This window comes from Macaca fascicularis, chromosome 13, assembly GCF_037993035.2.
Source record: "Macaca fascicularis isolate 582-1 chromosome 13, T2T-MFA8v1.1".
In the NCBI taxonomy this organism is placed as follows: domain Eukaryota; kingdom Metazoa; phylum Chordata; class Mammalia; order Primates; family Cercopithecidae; genus Macaca; species Macaca fascicularis.
Window position 1 is genome coordinate 19,019,673 of NC_088387.1, and position 18,105 is coordinate 19,037,777.

At 43.5% G+C, this 18,105-nt stretch overlaps 1 protein-coding gene across 2 annotated transcripts in view; it reads left to right on the forward strand.

The window, feature by feature from the left end:
• MERTK (MER proto-oncogene, tyrosine kinase) overlaps positions 1-18,105 on the forward strand; it is a 133,182-nt gene that overhangs the window by 73,110 nt on the left and 41,967 nt on the right. For both annotated transcript variants that reach the window (XM_005575263.4, XM_074011257.1), the window contains 2 exons: positions 3,899-4,082; positions 11,540-11,691. In XM_005575263.4, coding sequence (XP_005575320.3) covers positions 3,899-4,082; positions 11,540-11,691 — 336 coding nt within the window. The remainder of the gene's footprint in view (positions 1-3,898; positions 4,083-11,539; positions 11,692-18,105) is intronic.

Consider the following 18,105-nt stretch of genomic DNA (forward strand, 5'->3'; position numbering starts at 1 on the left):
TTAGAAATATCCAGGCCTCTTTCCCTAGAGGTAGACATTTATTTATTTGTTTGTTTGTTTGTTTGTTTGAGACAGAGTTTCGCTCTTGTTGCCCAGGCTGGGGTGCAATGACGCGATCTCGACTCACTGCCACCTCCACCTCCCGGGTTCAAGCAATTCTCCTGCCTCAGCCTCCTGAGTAGCTGGGACTACAGGCACCTGCCACCACGCCCGGCTATCTTTGTGTTTTTAGTGGAGATGTAGTTTCATCATGTTGGCCAGGCTGAGGTAGACATTTATATAACAGGGACATAACTGAAGCATGGGCCAGCCCTTTTTAAAACTGTTACCAAAGCGCTGAGCTGTTTGAAGAGCCTGAGAGGACATGAAACACGAGGATGGTGAGCTTCAGGGAGACTCTCAGGAAGAGTACCGCGCCACCTTGAGACAGCAGGTCTCAGGGTGACGTGAGGTGGGCAGGATGGTTGAAAAGTCTGAAAACACCAGGTCACCCCTGATGATGGAAGATGATCACACACAAGCTTTACCTGCTCTGTCTCTGCCATGGTTTTGGGTTTTCATGGTACAGATGAAAAAGCATCCTGAGACGGCCAAATTCCAGTCCTTTCTTGCCCATCTTGGATTCTGTGGTGCTGGATATGGTGATTCTGTTCTTGTCCCCCTTGGCTAGCTCAGCCTCCGTTCATCCTTTCTCTTTTCCATCTCTGGTAGGCTTTCCAGATTTGGCAAATAAGAATACGGAACACCCAGTTAAACTACACGAATAATCTCGTGACATACCTACCTATACTGAACAGTTACTTGTTGTTTCTTTGAAATTCAAGTTTAACTAGGTGTCCTTTGTATTCTCTGGCAGTCCTACTGGGGTTAATCGGCACAAGCTCTAAAAGTTATCTTTTCTATTCTGTCATTAACAGTGTATTCCCATTTTTTGAAGGGACCAAGTATGGCTTTGTAACATTATAATTTTAAACTCTGACTCGGGACCAAATGAATGTTTTGGATGAGATTCAGATCCATGCGCTAGCAGGACACACCCTCTCACTTCCTTTGGTCCTGATCTTAGCTCTTTTCTTCACCCATTTTTGGGCCACACACTCCATTTCTATTTTGAGCTCTCCCACGTACTTCTTGCCACTTCATGCGCTCTTTTCCCTGAGGACCCACTGACTGAGAAGGGCTATTATGGAAACCCTGTTTTCCTCTAGGAACGTGCTCTCAGAGAGCGTCCCTGTGCCTGGAAATGCTCCCCACGTGTCTCCGGAAGTGGGGCGGGGAGGAGAGCCAAAGTTTTCCTCCACCTTCGCTTTGGTGGTTGGTCACCAGGAAGTAGGTGCACACTCTAAAGTGAAACAAACAAAAAGTGATGTCTGCCAACAGCCACCACCAAGACAAGCGTCCGAGTTCTTGTTTCTCCTCTGGTGGCTCCTCAGGTCAAATGATACCTTCTTGTCTCCCACGGGGTCTGAGTCAGAGGAGAAACTCAGCCCCTACACCATACTCCTGCTATCCGCCAGGGGATTTGGAATTCCAGAATGTTTATTTCTGGTTCATTGACCTAAGATGCAAACACACATAGCCTGAAATTATAGTACTGTATATCCACAGCCCAGAACTGCAAGCCCATTATTAACAGCAATACATTTTGTGGCCTGAGGATTTTTCCCAAATTGCTCTCAGTTGCTTGTTTTACCCGATATCATTTTGTCTGTTCTGATTTTATAAGTGCCACATATTACAGAAATTTTGAAAAAGCATGTAGTGGAAAACAAAATCCCATACTCTCCCTTATCCCCATACCCAGACAGGAGGTATGCAAGGAAAAAGATGGAAGTTTCACCCAGGACTAGATTTGTGCTGGGAATCGCCCTCTCTTGGCTATGCATACAGAGATTTGGAGAGGGATGTGGAGAGACTGGTGGAGTTATGGAGGGAAAGATAGGCAGTATGTTTAAAGCAGATTTGGAGAAAAGTTTTCTGGAGGAGAGGCAAATGACCCTTTCCTATATCTCCCCATCAAAGAAAAGAAAAAAAAGCCAAGAATCTACATTTCCTGTGTGTGCTTCTGGAACTGAATTTCTGTTGGGGTCGAAGGGGTTAAGAATAAAGGCCACACTAAAATTAGCCTCAGGATGGGTGCATTGGCTCATGCCTGTAATCCTAGCACTTTGGGAGGCCAAGGCAGGCAGATCCCTTAAATCAGGAGTTCAAGACCAGCCTGACCAACATGGTAAAACCCCGTCTCTACTTAAAAAAAAAAAAGCCAGGCATGGTGGCAGGCACCTGTGATCCCAGCTACTCTGGAGACTGAGGTGGGAGAATCACTTGAACCTGGGAGACGGAGGCTGCAGTGAGCTGAGATCGCACCATTGCACTCCAGCCTGGGCAACAGATTGAGACTCCATCTCAAGAAAAGTAATAATAATAACAATAAAATAAAATAAAGTTAGCCTCAAGGCAAGAGCAGCGTTCCTCAGGTTACACAATAAAAAGAAAGATTAAGAAACACTGGGCGTGGTGGCTCATGACTGTAATCCCAGCACTTTGGAAGGCCAAAGGCGGGTGGATCACCTGAGGTCAGCAGTTCAAGACCAGCCTGGCCAACATGGTGAAACCCTGTCTCTACTAAAAATACAAAATTAGCTGCGCGTGGTGGCACACTGCTATAATTCCAGCTACTCAGGAGGCTGAGGCAGGAGAATTGCTTGAATCCAGGAGGCGGAGGTTGCAGTGAGCTGACATCAGGCCACTGCACTCCCGCCTGGACAACGGGAGCAAAATTCTATCTCAAAAAAAAAAAAAAAAAAAAAAACAAAGAAAGAAAGAGGCCGGGCGCGGTGGCTCAAGCCTGTAATCCCAGCACTTTGGGAGGCCGAGACGGGCGGATCACGAGGTCAGGAGATCGAGACCATCCTGGCTAATATGGTGAAACCCCGTCTCTACTAAAAATACAAAAAACTAGCCGGGCGAGGTGGTGGGCGCCTGTAGTCCCAGCTACTCGGGAGGCTGAGGCAGGAGAATGGCGCAAACCCGGGAGGCGGAGCTTGCAGTGAGCTGAGATCCGGCCACTGCACTCCAGCCTGGGCGACAAAGCGAGACTCCGTCTCAAAAAAAAAAAAAAAAACAAAGAAAGAAAGAGGCCGGGCGCGGTGGCTCAAGCCTGTAATCCCAGCACTTTGGGAGGCCGAGACGGGCGGATCACGAGGTCAGGAGATCGAGACCATCCTGGCTAACACGGTGAAACCCCCTCTCTACTAAAAAATACAAAAAACTAGCCGGGCGAGGTGGCGGGCGCCTGTAGTCCCAGTTACTCGGGAGGCTGAGGCAGGAGAATGGCGTGAACCCGGGAGGTGGAGCTTGCAGTGAGCTGAGATCCGGCCACTGCACTCCAGCCTGGGCGACAGAGCGAGACTCCGTCTCAAAAAAAAAAGAAAGAAACCCATCCTCTAAAAGCAGAATTTGGGAAATATTTCCTTTAAAAGGCAAAATATTAAATATTTCAGGGTTTGTCAGCACATATTATATCTGTTATCTCTGTTGCATATTCCATGAAGCAGCTGAAAGAAGTCAAGAATCGAAGAAGTTCTAAGAGAGGAGAGGTTTTATTTTATAGTATAATATGAATTCTAATCATCATAATTATTTGCTCCATTACCTGCCACAGTGAGAACTGTTTATTGTTATTTTAGGTGTTTTCCTCAGGTGTTCAGTTATTGTCCGAGTGGCATGAGTAACACACAGTGATGCTGGCGGGAAAATGTGTGTGTGCCCGGAAAGGAAGCAGGTCCTTCCCCTCAGCATAGAGGAAGGGCCACGTGCGCCAAATACACATATGCCCCGTGCCTGACATTCTCACCTCCTTACTAACGGCCCGTCCTCGTGTTTACTCTTCGTTTAGGTCAAGGAAGTTGATCCACTGAGTAATGGCTCAGTCATGATTTTTAACACCTCTGCCTCACCACATATGTATCAAATCAAGCAGCTGCAAGCCCTGGCTAATTACAGCATTGGCGTTTCCTGCATGAATGAAATAGGCTGGTCGGCAGTGAGCCCTTGGATTCTAGCCAGCACGACTGAAGGAGGTAATTCCTGGGGTTCAGAATGTATATTGCCCCCAATGGCATGTGATTCAACAAACCCTTCCCAGTGCCCTGACTGAGAGTTGAAACTTTGCTTTGTTTGGACTTTGTCTCTGGAGGAGAAAATTATTGAGGAGACTGATGAAAATGGGAAAGATATTTCCTCCATACTTTAAAAGCATTTAGTGACAAAACTTAGCCGTGTTATGTATAGGTAATCTTTTCTTGTACATAGAAGAAGATAATAGCAGCACACTTTAAAACATGCTCTCTCACAACACATCAATCAATACATGTTACCAACACAATAGTCAATACAGAAGCCTTTGGTGACCCCAACATATGTGAGGATTTCTCTCCACCAGCAAGCAGTCAGCTCTGCAGTGGAGACCAGCTGAGTGTCCTCCAATTTCAGTCTGACACTACATGGAGATAGCTTCAGATCCCACAGGTTGAGGGCTGGATCCCCAGGCCTCCCCTCCCTCCCGTCCCCGACCCCAGCCTTTAGATGCCAATCACAAATCTTGACCTCTGGAACTTCTGACTGACCAAGTGTTTCCCATGACCTCAGCTTTGTGTCCAATTAATTTGCTGGAACGGTTCACAGACCTCAGGGAAGTACTTACATTTACCAGTTTATCATAAAGGATATTACAAAGGATACAAATGAAGAGATGTGGAGGACGAGGTATAGAGGGAAAGGGCATGGAGCTTCCATGTCCTCCCTGGGCGCACCACCCTCCAGGAACCTCCACGTGTTCAGTTATCTGGAAGCTCTCTGAACCCTGCTGTCTTGGTTTTTTGGTGGAAGTTTCATGATGTCAGCATTCCTTCCTCCAGGTTATGGGTCAGGACCCCCTTTGTAATAAGGGTCTTGTGACCCACAGTCAGAAAGATGGGGAGGATTAGAGTCCTGCATAGAGGCACGTGAAAGGAGGGCAGGAAGAACTCAGAGAGATTGTTTCCTGAGGCCTGCCCCTGAGGCGTAAAGCCCCCAACATCACAGCAAAAGATTGTAACCAGGGCTATGGGAGTTGTAAGCCAGAGACCATGACAAAAACCTGTGTGTGTGTGCGTGTGTGTAGGTTATTATATATGTGTACATATACACACATATATACATATAAAATAACCCACAAGTCCATTAAAATGTAATGGAATCATTCAAATGGATAGGTTTAATTGCATCATATTTTCTATTTGTTCTATCTGTAATTTGTTCTCCTTTTCTTCTTTTTCTTCATTTAAAAATATTTTTATATTTTTAATACTAATATTTTTATGATTCTTTTTTTTATTCTTTGTTTGGCTTATTAGCCATAGCTTTTTTTCTGTTCTTTTAATGGTTGCTTTAGGATTCACAGTATACATATTTAACTTATCACAGTGTACCTTCGATTTATACCACTTCATATATATTCCATTTTCTCCTTCAGATGTTTTTGGCCGTTGTCAAAGAGTTTACTTTAATGTGTCTTAAAAACCATTGCTACACTGTTGTTATTTTTGTTCGGTCAATAATCTTTTATAGAGAGATTTACATAACCAGGAAAAACACATGTTTATGCCTATAGTTACCATTTCTAGCGGTCTTCGTTTTTTGGTCTTTATATTTTATCTGGCATCATTCTCCTTCTTCCTGAAGAACTTTTTAAAAAATCATTTCTTGTAGTGTGTATCTGCTGGTGTGGTATTCAGCTCCTGTAGTCTGGGGAAAAATATTTATTTTACCTTTGAAGTGTTCTTATTTTTAGCCTTCATTTTTGAAAAGTATTTTTATGAGGTAGAGAACTGTAGGTTCACAGTTTTAGTTTAGTTTTTGTTTTTGTTTTTGTTTTTTACTTTCAGTACATTAAAAGAAGTTGCTCCACTATCTTCTTGCTTGCATTGTTTCCCCACAAGAAATCTGTGGTCATCTTAACTTTGTTCCTTGTATGTAATGTGTCTTTTGTCCCTATTTTCACCCTCATCACTGATTTTGAGCAATTTAATTGTGACATACTTTGGTGTAATTTTATTTATATTCCTTGTGTTTGGAGTTCATTGAACTTCTGGGGTCTCTGTATTTGTTGTTTACATCAAATTTGGAAAAAGTTTGGCCATTACTTCTTTACATTTTTTTCCGTTTCCACCTATCCTCTTTTGTAAGGACTACAGTTACATATATATTAGATCATTTGAAGTTGTCCCATAACTCACTGATGATCTATTATTGCTTTCCCCTTCTTTTCTGTCTGATTTTATTTTGGATAGTTTCTATTGCTATATCTTCAATTTCACTCATCTTTTTTGGTGCAGTATCTAATCTGACATTAGTCCTATCCAGTTTATACTTCATCTCATACACTGTAATTTTTATCTCTTTTTTGCATTTTTCCGTCTCTAACTTTTGGACCATCCAGAATGCACTTATAATTACTTTTCTTTTCTTTTTTCTTTCTTTCTTATCTTCCTTTTTTGAGACAGAGTCTCATTCAGTCACACAGGCTGGAGTGCAGTGCCAATCAGCTCACTGCAGTCTTGAACTGCTGGCTTAAGCAATTCTCCCACCTTCGCCTTCACCTTCTGCGTAGCTGGTACTACAGGCGCATACCACCAGACCCAACTAATTTTTGTTTTTGTTTTTGTGTGTGTGTGTGTGTGTGTGTGTGTTTTGGGTATTTTTTGTTTTTTGTTGTTTTTGTTGTTGTTGTTTGTTTCTTTGTTTGTTTTGAGACGGAGTTTCACTCTTGTTGCCCAGGCTGGAGTGCAATGGTGCAATCTCGGCTCATCGCAACATCTGCCTCCCGGGTTCAAGCAATTCTCATGCCTCACCCTCCCGAGTAGCTGGGATTACAGGCATGCACCAGCACGCCCAGCTAATTTTGTATTTTTAGTAGAGATGGGGTTTTCTCCATGTTAGTCAGGCTGGTCTTGAACTCCTGACCTCAGGTGATCCGCCTGCCTTGGCCTCCCAAAGTGCTGGGATTACAGGCATGAGCCACCATACCTGGCGTGTTTTGTGTTTGTTTGCTTGTAGAAACAGGGTCTCACTATTTTGCCCAGGCTGCTCTCAAACTCCTCACCTCAAATGATCTTCCCACCTCAGCCTCCCAAAATGTGGGGATCATAGGCATGAGCCACCGTGCCCAGCCTTTTCATAACTGTTTCAGTGTCTTTGTTTGCTGTCCTAACATGTATGTTATGTGTGGGTGGTTTCAACTGATTCATTTATGTTTCCACTGTAGGTGGTATTTTTCAGGTTCGTTGCATGCCTGATCATCTTTGACTGGATTACAGACATTGAGAATTTTACAATGTTAGATGCTAGATATTCTTGTATTTCTATAAGTAGTGAGCTTTGTTTTGAGACACAGCTAAGCTAGTGGGAAACAGTTTAATCCTGTAGGGTCTTGCTTTTAAGATTTATTAGGCAGAACCCGAGGAGGGCTCAGTCTCAGGTCAGTTATTACCCACTGCTGACACAAGACCATTCTGTATGCCCTACTCAGTTATTACCCACTGCTGACACAAGACCATTCTGTATGCCCTACTCAGTTATTACCCACTGCTGACACAAGACCATTCTGTATGCCCTACTCAGCGCTTCTTGAATCATTAGATTTTCAGTCTGATTGATAGGAACAGGCACTATTGCCTTGCCCCGTGCGAGGCCTGGATACCATTACCTTTAATTGTTTCATGTGGTTCTTTTTCTGTTTTCCTTTAGAGGCATCCTCAGGATTCTGGTGCCTTCTCCTGGGTATTTGCCTTTCTTAGTTTATGCCCTCGTTTTCATGGAGCCCATTCTCAATTAGCTTCCACAGAATGTATACATAAAAAGTAAAGATTGTGGGAACTTGCATGTCCTTATGTAATACTGGCTTAGTAATTTTTTCAAATATAGAATTTTAGTTTGAAATTATTTTCCCTCAGAAGTTTAAAGGTGTTTTCGTATCATTTTTTAGCTTCATGGGTGGCTGTGGAAAATTCTGATACTTAAGTTTTCTATGTGAACTGTTTTTCAGTTTTAGTTTTTAAAATATCTTTTTCATCCTGGTTCTGTGATAAGCTGTGATGTACAATTTGTTTTGGTCATTATCAAGGGCATTCAGTGGCCCCTTTGATCTGGAAATCTGGAAAGTCCTTTGGTCCTTAAACTTTTGTTTTTCCTTTGGAAATGTTCCAATCTCTGTTTTTTCCAGAAATTGTGTTAGACAATTGTTAATTAGACCTCTTTGATTGCTTCCTCAATTTTCTTTTTTCAAATTGGCCTATTTTCTTTGCCCTTTTATTCTACCTTCTTGGAGAGGTACTTGATTTGTCTTCCAATTCTTCTGTTAAATATTTTATTTTACTTATCATGTTGCTAATTTCAAGTTTTTTTCATTGAAAATTGTTTTCTGGTTCTCAATCATGAGAGTCTTTTCTGGATATCTCAATTCTTTTTTGTTTGTTTGTGTTTAGTTTTCTCTAGTTCCCTACACCGGCTTTGTCTCCTCTAAGCCCTCTGTTCTGTGTGGTTTTTTTGGTCCCTAACATTCAGTCGGGGGGCTTCCCCAGACCTCTGCTAATTTCTGCTGTCTGTTCCTATGGAAGAGTGAAGAGTCCTTGATTTGACTGGAACTTGGGCAGAGCTTGTAGGCTTCACTATCAGATGCCTTAAGTGTTTTGATCCAGATACTCCCAAGTGTCAAAATTGGTTTCTTTCCTCTGTAGCCGCTGACTTCCTCTAGAAAAGAAGTCTCCTGCCCCAGGAATTAAACGTGGCTGCTAATATTCTAGTAGCCAGGTGGGTGGGAAGGGAAGGTAGAGTCCTTGCCATTTAGTGTGTAAACTTTCACTTATTTTCCCAGGTTTCAGCCTGGCTCCTTATCATGCCTCCATTCTACAGGTGCTCTAAGTTTAGTGGCTTTCTGCTTCAGAGAAGAAATCACCCTGTGTCCTATGGCTATTTGAGGGCATACTTGCCAGGTGTGTAGGCATGGAGAAGACGGACTTTGAGAAGCAACTATTTCTTAATCAGACTTCCAATCACTCTTTCCAGTTTTCGTCCCTGTTTTACTACCTGGGCCCACAGCTTCTGAGCTGCTCTGTGGTTCTTTGGGGGAACATTGGCTTGCTGAGTTAATGATACCTTCGTCATCTCTTTTTCAGCTTTCAAATATGTGTTGAAATCTCTCTTCTGCTGTTGACTCCCCTTTGCCTTGTGAGTTTATATCTTTTTAAATTCTTTTTTTTTTTTTTTTTTTTTTTTTTTTTTTGAGACGGAGTCTCGCTCTGTCGCCCAGGCTGGAGTGCAGTGGCCGGATCTCAGCTCACTGCAAGCTCCGCCTCCCGGGTTCACGCCATTCTCCGGCCTCAGCCTCCCGAGTATCTGGGACTACAGGCGACCGCCACCTCGCCCGGCTAGATTTTTGTATTTCTTAATAGAGACGGGGTTTCACCGTGTTAGCCAGGATGGTTTCGATCTCCTGACCTCGTGATCCGCCCGCCTCGGCCTCCCAAAGTGCTGGGATTACAGGCTTGAGCCACCGCGCCCGGCCCTTTTTAAATTCTTTATTGCCATCATAGAGGGGTTTTGGGAGGAGGCAGACTTACAGACGTGTTGTGTTGGCCATATTTATCCACAAATTCTACAACAGGTTTGAAAGTGTGTGACTGATTTCATAGGCAGCTTCAGTTGTGTGGCATTTTCTAAGCTGAAATTCATTTTAACTTCATGATGACTGTTTCTGGGATCAGCAGAGAAAAAGAGGGTTATAGTATCCTTTCACACATATCTGAAATATATAATTTAACCTCCCCTCATTCAACTACATGCAACAGTTTGGTGTATATTATTCCAATTGTTATTATTCTTTCTAGATATAGAAGATTTATTTTTTTTTAATTTCTAAAATGGATCTATATACTTTTCACAATCTGATTTTTTTCCCCCATTGGATTTTTTTTTCATATCAATACATGTGATATACCTAATTCTTTCCAGTGGCCAGGTAATTAAGTATTCCATTGGAAAATGTATCAAAATTTATATTATTATTATTATTGTTACTTGAGACAGAGTCTCACTCTGTTGCCCAGACTGGAGTGCAGTGGCATGATCTCGGCTCACTGCAACCTCCGCCTACCAGGTTATATCGTAATTATTGACCGAGCATTGCATTTATTTCTATTTGTCATTATTATGCTGCAATAAATATAATATCACCTATAGATTAAATTCCTAGAAATGGTAAAATATTTGGTCAGAGAGCATATTATTTTCAATTTTAATAGATATAGTTAAGTTCTTCTCTCCCAAAAAAGACTGTAGTAATGATCTTAACTTGTTTCCCAAATTATTTTATACACGTACATACATGCGCACACTCACACACACACACACACACGCACGCACTTTTTAAATGTGTTGACAGATTAGCTCTGTTCAGATCATCAGTAACTTGCCTCTGGACTTTAAAATGGTGGCTGCATTCTGAGCTCAGCAGTGTTTCCTACCTTGTGCATCTCAGATGCCACCAAGCTGATCTCCAACTGGCCGTGTTGACTTTCTGCCCCACAGGTTTGTCGTGGAGAACATTGTTCAAGTTGTGTCTGCTTCACTTCCCCAGGAGTCCAGAGCACCACCCACCCTTCCTTCCCTGCCTTCCTCTTCTTTGCTGTTTTACTGTAGGTGCTCATGAAATTTCCTTTTTTTTTTTCTTTGGAGATGGGGTCTTGCCCTGTCACCCAGGCTAGAGTGCAGTGGTGCAATCACAGCTCACTGCAGCCTTGACTTTCCAGGGTCAAGTGATCTTTCCTCAGCCTCCCAAGTAGCTGGGACTACAGCCCTGTGCTATCATACCCAGCTAATTTTTTTTATTTTTAGTGGCAATGTTGCCCAGGCTGGTCTCAAACTCCTGACCTCAAGCAATCCTCTCCCTCTGGCCTCCCAAAGTGCTGGGATTATAGGCATGAGCCACCATACCTGGCCAACGTTTTCTGATTTTCTTTCTCTTTCTCTTGTTTTCTCTTTCTCTTTCTTTCCTTCTTTTCTTCCTTGCTTGCTTTTTCTGCCCAGACTGAAGTGCAGTGGCATGATCCCGTCTAACTGTAGCCTCAACCTCCTGGGCTCAAGGAATCCTCCTGCCTCTATCTCCGGAGGGACTGGGACTACAGATGTGCACCAAGCAGTCAGCTAATTTTTTAGTTTTTTGTTTCGTTTTGTAGAGAGGGTCTCGCTCTGTTCTGGCTGACATTTTCTACTTAAGAAATGGATTTCTAGGCTTCAGTAACCTAAAAGGGCTCACTGATTTAAAACTCATTGATTTCTCAGTGAAAACCTTAGTTGAGAAGGTGAAAATGTGCTATAAGTCTTGGTCTCATTTGAGTGCTTTTCACAGAGCATTTGAAAAACAAACACTTGAAAACCCAGATGAGAATGCATCTGTGTGTGCTTTGTGGTTCTTCATTCTTCTCTCCTTTTTCTTTTGCAGCCCCATCAGTAGCACCTTTAAACGTCACTGTGTTTCTCAATGAATCTAGAGATAATGTGGACATCAGATGGATGAAGCCTCTGACCAAGCGGCAGGCTGGAGAACTGGTGGGCTACCGGATATCCCATGTGTGGCAGAGTGCAGGGATTTCCGTAAGTCTAAACCCTAGAAGAGCACGATTGATCATCTTTCAACTTGCTGGTTTACTTCAGTTTTAGAAGCTTTCATTTGGTTTTGAAGAGACCTGGTGTGATTGAGTTAGGCAAGGCACCTTTCAGGGGAACAGAATATAGTAAATATTAGAGGTGACTGAACAGTTACAAAATTCTAAGGAGTCTTTTGGAACTTTCCTCACTCATTCATTCATTCACTTATTCGTGAGATAGATATAGATTTCATCCTCTGTTATCACCTGACTTTTGCCCTCATGGAATTTAGGCTCTTATAGGAAGACAATGTGGACTACCCAAATTGTAGCATTAGGTCAGGGAGCTACAGGGCTTAGCAGTCCAGCAATTCATGGTCTTTTGGAAATTTCATGGGACTTTGCAAAAGAAGATGATCCGGGAATAACCTCATCCTCATAGAGAATGACAGGAGGTAAGCAGACACCAAAGGAGGGGACTAAGCAAGCTCACTGGCCAGCCTGGCACAGCTGCAGACAAGCCGAAATTAGACATGAGACTTACTGGATCAGGACATGCAGTCTGACACTGCGTAGCACACAACCAGGTGCATCAGCCAGATGGCACAGGTTCCCTGCCCCACCAAGTCCCATTGGGCAATGTGATGTATCCACTTGGTGGATTGTGCACCTGAGGGTACCAGGGTCAAGGGCTCAGCACCCTGTGTAGTGAGCAGCAAACAAGCTGATCCTCTGTGCAGTTGCACAGTCGTCATGCTGTGGCCACCTTGACCTACTTCATTGCCCATGTGACTGGCCCCAGCATGGCTCAGGGCTGGGGATGGTTAGGCCTTGCACTTTGTCACGCTCAGCAAGGATGAACAAAGATGCTTGGAGCCTGTGGCAGACTGCCTGTCCCAGAAAAGGTGGTACTTGAATTGGACTTATGTGTCAGTCAAAGTTCTTTAAAGAAACAGCTAATCGAACACGTATGTATAGAAGGAGATTTATGATGAGAAATTGACTCATGCAGTTACGGAGACTGAGACTTCTCACGATCTGCCGTCTGGAAGCTAGAGACCTGGGAGCCAGTGATGTAATTCAGTCCGAGTCTGAAGGCCTGAGAACAGGGGCAGTGGTGTAGATCTCAGTCCAAGGATAGGAGAATACTGATGTCTCAGCTTAAGCATTCAGGCAGAAGAAAAGGGGAGAATTCCTCCTTTCTTTACCTTTTGTTCTTTCTAGGCCCTCAGTGGATTGGATGAGGCCCAGCCACACTGGAGAGGGCAGTCTGTATTAGTGAGTCCCCCATTTCAAATAATAATCTCACTGGAAACACCTTCACAGACACACCCAGAAATCATGTTCAGCCACATAGCTGGGCACCTCTGTCACCCAGTCAAGTTGACACATAATATTAACCATCACAGCTTAGAGTAATCTTGGCAGATGAAGTTTGAGGAGTCTCAGATGGGAAAAGATAACATGAGAGAAGGCACAATATGGCAGCTGGAAGTTCTGACTCACTTGAAGGTCTGGAACATAACCCTTTTGTGAGAGCGAGGTGTGAGATGAAGCTGGATTGAGGAGTTCTGACCCTAAAATGCAGGGCCCTGAAAGTGAGGCCAAGGCAGGTAGAAATTGGTTGATAGCAAGGGAGTCAATGATAAGCATGAACTCAGGAGCACAACTTGAGACTTACAGATCATGATGATGACCTAGATGATTCTTCTTTTATGGATAATTACATTGAGTTTGCTGATATGAGTAACCTTGTGTGTGCTTGGAACTGGGTAGGGGTATGGTGGGGGAGCATCAATATGTCAGGTAATTCCTGCCTTATAATCAATCTAAAGCTGGCAAGATCCTTTAGATTTTTGCTAAAGCTGGCAAGTTCAGTGAAGACTGTCTAGTATAAGCACTGGTTTCATTTCACAGTGGCAAACAAAAGGCAAAGGGAATCTACCTGTGAAATAGTGGCTCCCTCCCCACGTACCAGCCAGTGCCCTTCCAACGACTTTGTTAGGCATGACTCCAGTCAAACCCAGAGGGACATTTGATTTTGATCTCTATGAAGTCTAAAGACCACTGCTATGATGTGAACCCTGGACCCACTATAGCAGCAGGAAAGGCAGCTAGATGATGCTGCCTGGGTGTGGTTAGGTGGGCAGCTTCTAGACAGGTTCCCTTCCCACCTGGGAAAGGAAGAGAGTAGGGTAATACTGCCTCCTTTTGTGACACAGAACATCCATGGAAGGGCAGATGCACTGGTTTCATTATCAAGTCTGTCTCTTCTTTACTGTGATCATGGAAAGCATGCTTCTTCTGTGTTGCCGTATTCCTGATCAATCTAACCCTGGTAACAAATCGTATTAGTCTGTACTCACACTGCTAATAAAGACATACCTGAGACTAGGTAATTCTAAAGAAAAATAAGTTTAATGCACTCACAGTTCCATATGGCTGGGGAATCCTCACAATCATGGCAGGAGGCAGAGAAGGAGCAAAGGCACTTCTTACATGGTGGCAGGCAAGAGAGCGTGTGCAGGGGAACTCCCCTTTATAAAACCATAGGATCTCACAAGACATTCACTATCAAGAGAACAGCACAGGAAAACCCTGCCCCCAAGACTCAATTACCTCCCACCAGGACCCTCCCATGACAAGTAAAAATGAGGTTTGGGTGGGGACACAGCCAAACCATATCATAGATCCAAATTTTAGCTTCTTCATGACATGTGATGACATACAGATGCTCCATATAGAGATGAACAGGGTGAGTGGGTGAGCAGATGCACCCACCAATGATGCCCAAGCTTCGTTTTAATCATTTTAAGCCACATATCATACAGCATTTATCAAAACTGCCATTTTCTGAAAGGACACTTAAAATTTATTTTGAGTTCCCTGCCTCAGTTTACCTATCAGGAAGCAGACTGTTGGATGCAATAGGTGATGGAAGTAGAGAAAAAGAAGGCTTAGAAGTCCATGTCGTTCTGCCTCATAGTAAATGATCATGGTATTAATTAATTTTAAATAGCAATCCCGCTTAAAAGTCACAGCTGCGAGAGAAGCAGCCTTTCCTTTCGTCTTTTGTCCCAAGGCATTTGTGTGAGGTGCCTCTGGATTAACTGCATCTCTCCATTGGCTGAGTTGCAGGAATCAAATGCCTCTTTGAGAGAAAGGCTTTTGTTCACAATGCTGAATGCTTGGTAGAGCTGTACTAAACATAAAGGTTCAGCAGGAATTTTTATCTTTCTCTATTTGGCAGAAAATCGTGATTACCAGCAGACACTTAGGCTGTCTAAAACAAGCCAGTTTGTTTAAAGAGCTGCAGGTCATCCTTTCTCCTTCTACTTCTGGCATGGGCGAAAGCTACTTTTCTGAAGGCGGCCTCTTGAGCTGAGGCGTTCTGAAGGGCAGCAATGATGAAAACCTCATGAATGACTGTGGCTGGAGAGCCTTGTGCACTAAATGCCATTAGCACTCAGCTAGGCTGTGCGTTCTCATTGCCCTTTGTTCAGAACGGTCCCCTCTGCAGGGAGAACAGAACTGCCACAGTTAGGGCCGTGACCTTTCCAGTCACTTACCTCCTTGGGGATGCCAGATCATGCCAGTGAGATCATTTATTGGGCTTTGCACTGTACTTTATGCATCATGACAGTCTTGTGACAACAAAGACCCAGTGGCTCACTTGACTTTGGAAAACATTCTCTGATGCAGCCAAGTGTCAAGCTTATGATCCAAAACTGGGGGCAAATAAGAACAGAGAAGAAAGGCGGACCCTGGGAGTGCCCTGAAATCCACACCCAAAAGGAAGTTTGAGATGATCTTGGCATCTGTCACTTTGATTTCCTAGAATTTCCTTCATCTCAGAAGGGCAAAGCTTAGACAAAACCTTGTCTCAAAATTATCCTTTCATTTTCATTTTTAGATAACTGACACTAAAGCTACTTCCTTATGCAGGACAGAGCAGTTGGATACTTTTTAAAGATATTTCTCACTTATAACTGTAATTAAGGGTGAGGTTTTTCATATGCATGCAATTTCAGAACTTTCTTGGCAGTCATTTTTGCTTGGCTTGTTGCAGTTACACTGCAGACAGGTCTGTAGCTTTCGTTCCCACAATGGTCATGTCACTTTCAGACTAAGACTCCTTTGATCTTTACTGTATGGATATTTATTATATCTCAATGATGATACCTACTTTTTTTGTTCTATTTTTCTTGCAATTACTTGCCTTCCAAATCAGAGCTTAAAATCCAAAGATAAGGAGCAAATACAATGTGTTCTCTTTGAAGTTGGAGGCAGGTCTTTCTCGTCTTTGTACTGTCTGAACACAGGGCCTTGACCTTGCTTTGTAGGCACTTATGGCATTATGGATTTGATCTGTGGGCCCAGCTATACCATCTAAACCAGCTGGAGAATTTCTCTCTGTGAAGGGGACAGTCTTTTATTAAGTTGGACTAGTATTTCCCACCCCACCCTCATTCCCATAAAGTGTCTGTGCGTGAAAAAAGAGTTCAGTGAGCAAATAGAGTTATAAAATATTGCATATTATACCACCTTGAAGGTCCAACATGTATACTGGCAAGTTCAAGGCTCTTTGAAGTTCAACAGAAAATAAATCTGTTTAACTTTGACCCAGAATCGCCTAAACGTTAGGCAGAGACACATTTTTATACGTGCAATTTTTATGGAGCTCATTGCTTTGGGTTTATTGCTCCAATGCTAGTTTACTCTTCGTTTTCAAAGGGTATAGATCTTAGAAGGAATCTCATAGCAGAGATTCTTATAGCCTTGAGACAGCATGATATGTAGAACCAAATTTTTTTTTTTTTTTTTTTGAGACAGAGTCTCACTCTGTCGTTCAGGCTGGAGTGCAGTGGCACAATCTCGGCTCACTGCAACATCTGCCTCCCGGAAAACCAACTTCTTTAAAGACTCAGGGAAGCTGCAGTGTACTTGGCCCAAGACCTTGGCCTCCTAACAAGTTCCCCTAATGAGCTGAGCTGTGTGCCTGGATGTTGGCATGTGCCCACCACCTCTTCCTTTCTCCTTTTCTCCCTCTTTCTCACTGTCAAAGGAGAGCAGAGCATTTGAACTGGCGTTATCTTAAAGTATGAGGAATAGGCAAGGTTCTCATGGCCAGCCAGGAATCTGAACCACTTCTGAAACCCAGGGATTGATCAAATAGGGTACATTTTGCCTGGAGGAGAAACCTACCATGGAGGTAAACTCCATGAATGGATCAAATAAGCTTCTTGGTTTGGGGAACTAGACAGCCTTGATGATTTTCTCTAATGCACCAAGACTTGAAAGATACCATAAAGTCAATTCTGTAAGGTTTTGTATTTATTTATAGAGAAAGAAGACCCAACTGTAGCACCACCTTGAACATGATCTAAGGATAATCATAGCCACCACTGATTACTTGCAGAATGCCAGATCATGTACTTATGTGTTTTACATAAAGGAACTCATTAAACCCTTAACAGTGAGACCGGGCGCAGTGGCTCACGCCTATAATCTCAGCACTTTGGAAGGCCAAGGCAGGTGGATCACCTGAGGTTAGGAGTTTGAGACCAGCCTGACCAATGTGGCGAAACCCCATCTCTACCAAAAATACAAAAATTAGCCGGGCATGGTGGCGGGCACCTGTAGTCCCAGTTACTTGGGCGGCTGAGGCAGGAGAATCGCTTGAACCCGGGAGGTGGAGGTTGCAGTGAGCTGAGATAGCGCCACTGCACTCCAACCTGGGTGACAGAGCAAGACTCCATCTCAAAAAGAAAAAAAGAAAAAAATAATAAACCAGTGAATGTCTTTTCCTAGAGTGAGCACTCTAGCAAATTAAACAAACTCAAGGAGGGGGTCATGGAGTCCCTGATTTATAGCCAGCTGGTCAGAAGTACAGGTCAAACTACCTGGGGCTTGTGATTTGCATCTGAAATTGGGGGGGCTCTTGGCGGCTGAGCCCTCACCCTGTGGGATCTGACACTATCTCCAGGTGATAGCATTAGAATTGAACTGGGTTGGAGAATGCCCAGCTGGTGTCTGCTGTGGAACTGACTGGTTGTTTGTAGGGAAAAATTTTCATACACTTCTTGGTGACCAGAGGTCACAGAAGCCTTCTGTGTTGACTATTGTGGTGCGGGAGCAGAAAAAACAGCTTGTTTTTTTTCTGCAGGGGACATTTCTGGGTCCTGATGTCCACTGCCTATTTAGATTTGGAAACAGTCTCTGGATGGCCAACCCGGGTGCCCCCTTGGTCATGAATGATGGACTGCTCTCTCCTTAAGGATTGAGATGGTTCTATCCTTCACCATCACTAGCAAAATGACTGGCTTGAGAGTGAGTGACCAGGGAATACAGTTACCAATAGAACTGCCTTTGCTGTTCATTGATGACCTGTGACATCTGTCACCTACATGACCTGAGACTT